Source organism: Mastomys coucha, unplaced genomic scaffold (genome assembly GCF_008632895.1).
Source record: "Mastomys coucha isolate ucsf_1 unplaced genomic scaffold, UCSF_Mcou_1 pScaffold2, whole genome shotgun sequence".
NCBI classification, from domain to species: domain Eukaryota; kingdom Metazoa; phylum Chordata; class Mammalia; order Rodentia; family Muridae; genus Mastomys; species Mastomys coucha.
Window position 1 is genome coordinate 5,044,153 of NW_022196902.1, and position 10,455 is coordinate 5,054,607.

The following is a 10,455-nucleotide window of genomic DNA, read 5'->3' on the forward strand; positions in this document are numbered from 1 at the left end:
CCTCCTCTGCCTCTGCCTCCTCTGCCTCTGCCTCCTCTGCCTCTGCCTCCTCTCCCTCCTCTGCCTCCTCTGCCTCTGCCCAGTCACAGGATCTCACCCATCTGGTTCCTGACCCCATGAAGAGAACAGAGCTGCTTTCTGGAGAGAAGTGCAACAGAGCCAAGATGGACACTGTGGGAATCTTGCCTCTGCTTCTTTTCTAGGCTACAACTGCTTGGCACTGGGGAGGCAAGTACTCTGTACTCTGCTTTGATAACAACTTTTGTGTAAAGCTAAAAGTGAGCAAAGAGCCACAAACCAAGAGAAAGGCTGCACAGACAGCTCTGCACCATAGTACAGCTGAATGTTTACTCAAAAGCAATGCTAGGAAATGTTTTCTCATTAGTTTCATCCTGTATGCTGGTTAAAAGTTAAGAGGAAGATTATAATTTAATGTTCACAGTGTATAGAGGATATTCCTGTACCCTTTATTTACTGAGCACAAACTGTACGGTGGGAATCGTGCTGGTGCACATTCAAACAGATCCCTCAACAAAAACCCAGGAGTAATTATACCAAGAAAAGTAAGTCAAGACAGGAACAGGCCTAAGCACTGACATTATAAATAATGAAGAGAAATCAAATTATTATTACCATGGATCCTCATATCATGATCTTAGGGAATAAGCTGCAGAAACAGATAAAACATTAGCAGAAACTTGACTTTCAAAATAATAAATAGGGGACTGGAAATGTTGCTCTGCTGGTAGGCTGCATGGCTACTATGTACAGGAAGGCCCTGGCTTCTCCCCCCAGCTCCACAGGAATCGGGTACGATGCCACATTTACAAGCTAGAGACAGAAGAATCAGGAACTCAAGGTCATCCTTAGCTACACAGTGAGCATGAGGACAGAATAAATAAAGTAAAGCAAAGATATGTAAGCAAGCAAAATAATGAATTAATGAATTAAGCAGCAGTCACTAATGCACAGACAATTGGATAAAACTTAAATTAATAGAAATGGTCAGATTACTTGATTTTCCTGGGTTTTTAATTTTTTTTTTATTTTTAAAGTGATTTCATGAATTATTTTCAAAATAAGGCCTTCCACAGAAAGGGAAGAAAGAGTGTAGCTAGCTAGTCTTTGGCTGCTTTGTGGATTCTTCTTTCTCCCACCCTCTTCCACCCCTTCAACCCCTTCAACACCATAACACTAGATAGGAGGGAGAAAAGAATAGAGGGGAGAGGAAAGAGATCCATGAACAAAGTTAGGGACAGAAAGGGAGCAATGTTATCCTTAGATTTAGATTACGGGTGCCAAGTTCTTTGATGTCAGGATATCTAATTTCTTCTTGTTGTTCTTCTTTGTGCAAAACTAACCTTGACCACCACCAAACAACAACCCAACAACCCCCAGGGCCCTGGGATTTATATACCCTCTGAAGAGTCCACAGAATTACAAAGGTCACACAATTGCAGGAAATATCTGCAGCCGGCAAAATCATGCCCCCGCCAGAGTACCAGACAAATCATAATCAGCTACCAGGGGTGGAGGGGACAATCTGGGGTGAAAAAAACACATATTCTTATAATATTTCTGTGTTTTTTAAAGAAGCCAAAGTTCCAGAATTCTCACTAGAGAAGGGGGCAGCCATATTCCACAGCCATAATGTAATGATGGGCTCTTTGTCACTCCGTTTTGTCCTCGGTGGACAGTAGTCAAGTTTCATACCTGCTCTTCCAATAATTCCTGCCACAGAATATTGATTTCTTGTAGCCTGTTCCAACGTTCTTCAGTCCAGCGGCATACAGCTGTCCAGCGCTCACCCAGTTTCTAGGGAAGGGAGAAGCAGCCTCTGTCAGCCCAGCTAGGAGACACAATTACTACAGTTCTCCAGACCACCACCTTACAAAAAATAATGTTTGAGGAAAAAAACCTAGCTTGCACAGGATAGAATTATTTAAACTGCTCAGAGATGAGAAGAAAACAACTAGAACTCCTGCTCCTGTCACCCTACTGTAAGGTTTGTATGGGAATGCAACATTTCACATATATTCGAAAATTGGGTATATGTGTCTGAGGGTTGTTGGTTTTTTTTTTTTTCAAGCACTGCTACAACCGCAATCTACATGTTTACTTTCTACATTCCAAACCTTCCAGGCTACAGTTGCCTTCACTAATTCTTCAAGTGACTGTGCCAGGGAAAGCCTGGGAACTGGGAATCACTTGAATGAGCTCCTGGGCTTTTAAATCTTGTTACTATTATGCACAAGGGAGCAGAATAGCAGTCTCATGCCTTCACTGCAAGAGCACCCACGAAGCAGGGAATATACCCAGCTAACAACCCTGAAACCACATACTGAGGAGGCCTAACTGGGAAGTATAACCAAAACCAGGTGTCATGCTCTGTGCCCCATCCCACCCCACCCCACCATGAATTCAAACAAGAATTTAACTCAAAAAGATCTGCATGAATAGTATCAAGAAGGTGGAAATTCAGCTTGGGGATGAGCTTTGTTTCTGGCTTGGCTGGGGATTTTTGAGGTTTTTTTGTTTTGTTTTGTTCTGTTTTGTTTTGTTTTGTTTTTGTTTGGGGGGTTGTTGTTGTTTATTAGACTAAATCAGGGCAAGAAGGTGGTCCCATCATGATAAATTCTAATGGACTAGTAAATTAAGGCAGAGACACTACACACACACACACCTGCTCCTGTTCTAGTTGACACAGCCAAGGGAGAACATGCGTCAGGCTGTCTGAACGGCCAGCCTCCAAGACGGTGAGCTGAGTAGACTTTGTTCTCTATCAAGTAGCCTGCCTCATGACCTTCATTACAGTAACAAAATCATCACAGTAACAAAAAGATGAGTAAAGGAGTCTACAACTGTGAGCTAAGTAGACTTTGTTCTCTATCAAGTAGCCTGCCTCAGGACCTCCATCACAGTAACAAAATCATCACAGTAACAAAAAGATGAGTAAAGGAGTCTACTTTATTCTTCCCTTCTGTACGAACAAGGATGCCCAGGAGGAGCAGTCCATGGACCTTGACCAGAAAGAGGATCTGAAGGGCAGCCTACTTGACAAGGCCTTACCTGTAACTGATCTTCCAGAAGAGCTGTGGCGCTCTCCCCACTGTTTTCATCCACAATCACCACCATGTGAGTTAAGGAATTCACCTTCACCTGTTCAGCTTCAAGGTCATTTTGCAAACTCTAGAGGAAAAAAGAAAAGATAAGCTGTGATCTCTCCTCTCCTTCATTTACCTATTTAAAACCTGCTTCTTGTCAATAGTAATTAAGGAACCTAATGAGGCATTGTATTGCCTTTCCCAATCATTATACTAAGTACCATACTAAAGAAAGAAAGCTGAGCACATCCTTACATTTCATTAGGAACTAGAGTCTGCAAGCCCCACATCAAACCCAACTGTAAATGTGTGACTGTGTGTGCCATCTTCAGTCCTAATTCTCCCCCAAAAGCAAGACAAGGAGGAAGAAGGAGAGAAGGAAGAAGCAAAGGAGGAAGAGAGGGAAAGCTTGTGTCTATTCTAGGAATTGAAATAAAAATATATCCATATGCAGGTATCCCAGCACTAAAGAGGCAGAGACAGGAGGATTGCTGTGAGTGCAAAGCCATCTTGGTCTACAAATAAAGTTTCAAGTCAGCTAGAGGTACACAATGAGACACTGAAAAAAAAAAAAAAGACAAAAATGTAGAACTGACTAATCTAAAAGCCCAGAGTTTAAGCAAATAGAATCAGAGGTCGTTTTCTGTAGTTCCATAACCTGCAAGATGAGGAAAAGGTTGTATGACTCATAGAAGCTATTCTGATTCGCTCCCCAAGAGAGCAACCAAGACCAAACATATGGATGCCTTCACTTCCCTCTTCTACAGGAGAAGAACAGTCATTAGACATCTGTAGAGAGTAACTGGCTTAAAAAGTAGCAATAGTGTGGTGAAATGCCTCTTGGGTAGTGTTCCATGTAAAGCTTTAGTAATCAGCTGTCTAGCTGTTTCACTGATCAACAAAATTCTACCTTTCTTCTACTTTGAAAACTGAACCACTCATCTCGGGACCAAATCACACTGTCCACCATACACTGGTTCCTCACTCAGCCTTCCATGCTCTTCCGAAAAGAGGTAACAGGCTTCCTGACAGGATTAAGTATATATCCTAATCCTAATTAAGTATATATTCCTGTTTATTTCTCCACCCACACTGTGCATTAATGCCCAGATGCTCAGGTTCTCATGCACTTGCGAGTCCAAAACCACTCCTGCCAAATGTGACAACTGTCATACACTTGCAGAAGAAAGGCATAGACATGTGTGCGAAGCTGTCTCTTTCTGAAATGTCACCTCTCAACAAACACCTCCTGAATAAAAAGCAACAAGGAAGAAGTACCCCAACTCCACACGGAGAGAAGCCATCAGGAGCCAGGTGGGCTCAGGACCGCCCTCCTACACAACGAAGTAGAAAAGGAACAAGCGGCAAATTTACCTTATGTTCTTCAAGCAGCTTTTGCAGGGACGCCAGGTCATCACCTAGTGGGAGGCTCTCCATCTTGTGAATGCGCTCTTCTGTGAGGGTCAGCCAGCCCGAGAGCTGCTGCAGCTGTTTCTTCTGCAATTCCATCAGAGCATCATGCAGCCTGGCCAGGGGGACAGAGCGTCATTCCCTCCAGCTTGTTCCCTGGCACGGGCACCCACTCCCAGCACCAGGGGAGTGGGGGCAGGGTGGGGGCACCCTTGCCTACCCTCACCATCCAAATAGAAAGAGTCCATCAGTGTAGAAACTAAGGGGGAAAGCTCTGATTTTATTCATAACTGGAGTTCATCAAGGGCAGTCAAGAATATAAATAACAGCTCCCTGTATTCAAAACAGAATCATTGTTTCTACACTCAGGAATTCCTGAGTATTAAATTGGTGGAAACGGCACTGGAATGCGAATCACAACGTGGAAAGTGAAACGGACCATGGTATAAGCCTGCTCTTTAAACTGTTACAGACCACTGAACAGTAGGTCTGTGGCACACGGTCCCATGGTGACAGCCTCAGTGAGGGAGCTGTCTAAATGAGGTTGGCCTGTGGCCATGTCTGTGGGAAACTGTATTGATTATTAGCCTAATTGATATAGGAAGGCTAGTCTGAAATTGAGCAGCACCATTCCCTGGCTAGGACCCTGGAGTGTATGAAAGTCAAGAAAGCCAGCGTTCACTAAGCATGGGGACAGTCATTCTTCTCTGCTCCTCAGTGTGGCAGTGATGTGACTACTGATTTCAAGCTCCCGCTCCTGTGAGGTCCCCAAAATGAGACCAAAACCTGGAATGGTTAGCTAAAATAAACCCTTGTCTCCCTTAAGTTGCTTTTTTTGGGGGGGAAGGGGGAGAGGGTATTTTATCACTGCAACAAATATAAAATTACAATATCATCCGTGCAAAATATAACTTCCCCTCTTACCACCCTCTGCCTTCCAACTTTCTCCTATGATCTTGAGAGATGAGACTCCCAGAATGGTGCTACAACCGTGGAAGGCTTGCTCTGTACTGATCTTATTCACAGCCCCACAGGCCGGTACTTGAGCGTCACCGTGCGCTGTGGTCTGGGGAGTCCTGCTCTTGTTCCTTGGGCTCCACTCACCGGGACTGCCTCTCCATGCTCTCCACCCGGAGCGCCTCCCATCTTGCATTCAGCAAGGTCATCTGTTCCTGAATCTCAAACTCCTCCTCATCCGACAGGGTGCCTTGTGTCATCAGTTGGTTGCCAGCCTGCAGGACACTCCCCACGCTGCTCTGGTGTGCCGTCAGCTCCATCATAAAAGTCTAGCAAAGGAGATTGTGGTAGTCAGTGAGTCACTTGCTACAAAGCCATAAAACACAAACTGCCAGTGCATAACCTCAACATCAATGCCACAGAGAAAGTAACCTGGTGAAGATGAAGAAGATCTTCACCAAAGGTATTAAGTTCTGAAATGAGAAATTGGTTTTAACTATAACTTAAAAGACAGCTGGATCAAAAAAAAAAAAAACAGTTATAGATAATGCTTTATTTTAAAAGTTTTACAATTGTTTATGTGTGTGTGTGTACTCTCATTCACATGTGAATGTGTGCAGTGCATGTGCACATACCATGTTCAGCATTGCAACACACATCTGGGGAATCATAAGAGGTGGCTCCATCATTCCACCAAGTGAGTTGCAGGGACTGACCCTGGCTCACCAGATTTGCAGCAAACCCTTTGACCAGCTAAGCCATCTCTGAAGTAAATGGTGATTATGTTGTTAATATATTATAAAGGAGGAATTAGTAATACATATAAAAATAGTAATAAAAAAAAAAGAAGATGATGATGAACTGCGGATGCAATATTGACATTTTGCCTCTTCTCAATCCCAAATAACATCACTCCAACACACACACACACACACACACACACACACACACACACACACCCAAGAACCTGCCTAATAGAAAAGAATTCCCCAGAGTAAAAACTATGATTCTATCTCTAAATAGCAAGTAGCTCCCCTTGCATAAAATTGTACAGGAATACTAGATATAACACTGGCTTAATCAGATAACAAATAAAAGTAATGGCTTTTAGGGTAGCATGAGGAAGCTGATGGTTTGGGATACCAGTTGGCTATGTTGAGTTGCAACTATAGCCCAATACTTCAAAAAAGGAACAATGTTCCACACTGATTTAGTCATCAGTTCTGAAAAATACACAAAATGTCACAAGACTGTCTGAAATCTGACTCTCATGAATTGTAGATCACTCCAGTTTTCTAACAAAGCTCATTTAAATAATGCAAGCACTACATCATGGTCTTTTCTATAGAACATAATTTGGTAAACACCAAGCCAATGGTGAAGTCACTCCACCTACCCTCACCCCTAAAAGTCAGACCCTGCCCTGGAAAAATATAGCTCTCAGCTATAGATATTTACTTCATGGGTAGCAAACTGCTCTTTGACTTCTTCAACATCATCAGAAATGTCATCTTGCTCCTGGAACGTGTCCTCTGCAGACAGCAACCACGTCAGCACTTCCTCTAGCGCTATCTGGTAGCTGTCCAAATCCATGTCCACCTCGGTGACTGTGCTGGGGGTCTCAGCTCGGGGACTCTGGCCTTCCTCTGCCAGCACTGCACTCTGTGGAAACAAACCCACAGCAATCATGAAGATACAGGTGCTCACCAAGAGCGCAGTGTTCTGGAGAAACCAAGGTAGGGACCAGGATCTCAGGAGACAACCCAGTTCTCTGGACCTAAGTGAATGAAGCCATGACTTAATCAAAGGGCACTAACAGCCCAAGAAATACAAAATAAAGTACACACACAAGCGCCACATTGGAGGAGTCAGGGAGGGAAAAATATCCCACATGAGTCATTGAACAAAAATAAAACTCCAAATGCCAGTATTTGACTTCAAGACATAGAGAATTTTGATGGAGGACAGAAAGCATGCTGGCCCTTGAACAATGGTTGCAATTTACAGAAAAGGAGAGCCTGACACTCTGCTTTGACCCCTGCTTAGAATTCTTTAAGGACTTCATATTCTAGTACTGCATATTAAACAGTGAACAATGGTGCACATACAACCTATGGAACGGATAGGATTTCGTTTTTTGTTTTTTGAGGCAACAGCCTCTAGTTTATGAGCTGTTCTGTTTGGGGGATGTAGTTTGAAGGTTAGAGCTTGTAGAATAAATGTCTGTCAATCTTTTTCTAAATTCTTAGTTTCTCTTTATGAACCTAATGATCTTGTCATCAAGCCTACTGACTCCACTGTTCTTTTGTTTCCATTCAAAGAAAAACTTCTTCAAGACATGTGTAAAACATACTACACATACGTAAATGAGGAGAGCAGTAAAAGCCATGCTTACACGTGTTACCACTAAAGTCTAAACATTCTGTTTCAACACTGTCTCAACATTTGCCCCCAAATGACTGAAAAGTTAGCAAAGCCATTTTCCCAGACTTACTTTTAGAGTAACCATACAATTAGCCAATCAATTAAAATGTCTCTGAGAACAGCTATGCCAGAACACAACACATATCAACTGGAAACGAGAGAAGCCAGCGCTCACATGTTTCTTCCAGAAGCTCCTCAGTGGCTTTGCCTGGAGCTGACCCGTCCTGACTTCCAAACCTCTCCACTCCAGGAACAGAATACAATGGCTGCTTTCCCGGTTCAGTGGTCCTGCCCATCTGTAAGCAGTAAACCTCCTGAACTTCTTTCTCCCTTCTTTTGATATACTTTGACTAAGTGATATCATCTATTTCTATTTGATTTTAAAAAAGTAATCTATATCCTATAGATATTTCTAGTAAAACTCTCTTTTAACTTCCAGTACCAATAACACCTGCAGTATCTTTAAGATATAACAAACCATACCCACATTTAAACACTCATTTGTTTTATCCCAAAACTTGCCAACATCCGCCCCAGGCTCCATGCTCCTGAGTACCCCAGCCAGAAACCTGGGTGATAGACTTGGATACACCCCTCTTTCTTTCCTCTTCCATGTTTAATCTGCAAACTCGTCCTACCTTCAAAGATCAACTCAAATCCATCCAGACATTTCCACTTCTACAGCCACTCGTCTCTCCTCTGGACCACAATGGCTTGCTAACTCTTGGCACCCACAGTCCTATCTCCCAAGCCATTTCTCAGACAGCAGAGAGAATGATCTCTCTCATGTGTTCACACCCACAGGACGCCCTGCCTGAAATCCTTCACTATCCTTTCAATGGTCTTAAGTCACTATTTAAAATTCTTGACATAGTTCACAAAAATACTGACAGAGCAAGAAAGACAGTGTGGGTACATGGAGACGGATCTTAATCGGTTAATGAGAAAAGGTTTTCTCTCAAAGGTTCTGTTGAAGTGAAGGAAAAGGGGAAGGCTTGGTCAGAGACCATATGGGTAGAAGATACTTCATAGATGGAATTCAACATACAGAAGAATCAGGAAAGAAGAAAAACCTACTGTGACTGCAAATTATAGCATAAGAGGCATGAAATCCACATGAGAACTTGGGGTTGAAGCCAAGAAAATGTTGTTTTATAAGAGAGATCAAATGAATGCTTTCAACTGAGTTATAGGAGTTAAAGAAACCAGTCATCGTAAGTAAAAACACTGGCTAGTTAAGACACAAACGGTGCCAAGGCATAGGAAAGAAAATAAGCTACATTCTCTCAACCTAAAAGCCTGAAATCACAGTGCTAAGATAACTCAGAAGGTGATTTAAGCAAAGGTCTAGACAATGGTAAGAACATGTAAAAGTAGGAATGTGAGTCATCAGCCAAAGGTCCTCTGTGTGGCCACCAGCATCCGCCTGGGAGGGGTTGAAAGCAGCCTCTACTTGAAAAGACTCAGGAGATTTTCAACCGGCATGGTTTTAAAGGGAGATCAGGGATTGCCTACTGACCTCCCAAGGCTACTCAGCATGTTGGAAAGAAGAGGAGCCAGAGAGGAGGCTGGCTGGCAGTCAGCATTCCTTAGAGAACAGTCCACAGCAAGACAAGCCAACGAGGAGACAATCAAGACTCGACCACTTTATTTCCTCAATTAATATAACTTAACCTCTAGGTTACCAATAAAAGCATACAATCAACAAAGTGAGCATTAAAGCACTTAGTCATTAACAAATAGAAGATGGTTTCTGAAATTCTTACCATGCCACCCTTGCATGCTAAACAGAAGTGATTGTTTTATCTAAATACCATAAAATAAGAAAAATCCACTTCTTTTCCCTCTGATTTGCTATGTTACTGTATGAGCATATACATACATACGGAGGCTAGTGAACAACTAGATAGTTCACTCTCCTACCTTTATGTGAGTTCTAAGGATCTAACCTAAACCATCAAGCTTAGGAACAGTCACTTTTCCCAACTGAACTATTTTGATGGCCCCTCCATTCTGAGAGGCCTGCCTAAACACTAAGAAGTGAAATATCTTATCCCTCTCACAAAAATAAATCAGTCCAACGAAGAAATGACACAATATGCAAGAGGCAAGACCAAGAGGAAAGCCTAGATGACCATCTTAGTCACCCAGTGAAGATACATCGTGAAAGCAGAACAGAGTCCAGAGGCCAAGGTGAACAATGTGCACTAGTTAAGGGCGTTCCTTCTGCATTATTTGATGATCAAGACTGAAAAAAAAAAAACAGGATTCACAATCAGGCTCCATCTATCCCCTTTTCCTATTCAACAAGGTAATTTTCTCCCTTTTTGAAAAAATATTTTTTGAAATGGATAAAAATGAAATGATTATTACATGCCATCCAAAATCTAAAAGAACAAGTAAACTCTTTAAATCTCATAGAAATAGGAAAGAAAGATGAAATGTTCAAGATTATTGTCATAATTGGAGAATTAAGTAGCTTTAAGAAAAAAAAAGCAAGCCGGGCGGTGGTGGCGCACGCCTTTAATCCCAGCACTTGGGAGGCAGAGGCAGGCGGATT

At 42.5% G+C, this 10,455-nt stretch overlaps 1 protein-coding gene across 8 annotated transcripts in view; it reads right to left on the reverse strand.

Annotated features, from left to right (window-relative positions):
- The window catches only part of Utrn (utrophin), a 509,106-nt gene that overhangs the window by 378,235 nt on the left and 120,416 nt on the right, over positions 1 to 10,455 (reverse strand). For all 8 annotated transcript variants that reach the window (XM_031380393.1, XM_031380398.1, XM_031380394.1 and 5 more), the window contains 5 exons: positions 6,930 to 7,133; positions 5,619 to 5,800; positions 4,479 to 4,629; positions 3,070 to 3,189; positions 1,714 to 1,815 (listed from right to left, as the gene is read on the reverse strand). In XM_031380393.1, coding sequence (XP_031236253.1) covers positions 1,714 to 1,815; positions 3,070 to 3,189; positions 4,479 to 4,629; positions 5,619 to 5,800; positions 6,930 to 7,133 — 759 coding nt within the window. The remainder of the gene's footprint in view (positions 1 to 1,713; positions 1,816 to 3,069; positions 3,190 to 4,478; positions 4,630 to 5,618; positions 5,801 to 6,929; positions 7,134 to 10,455) is intronic.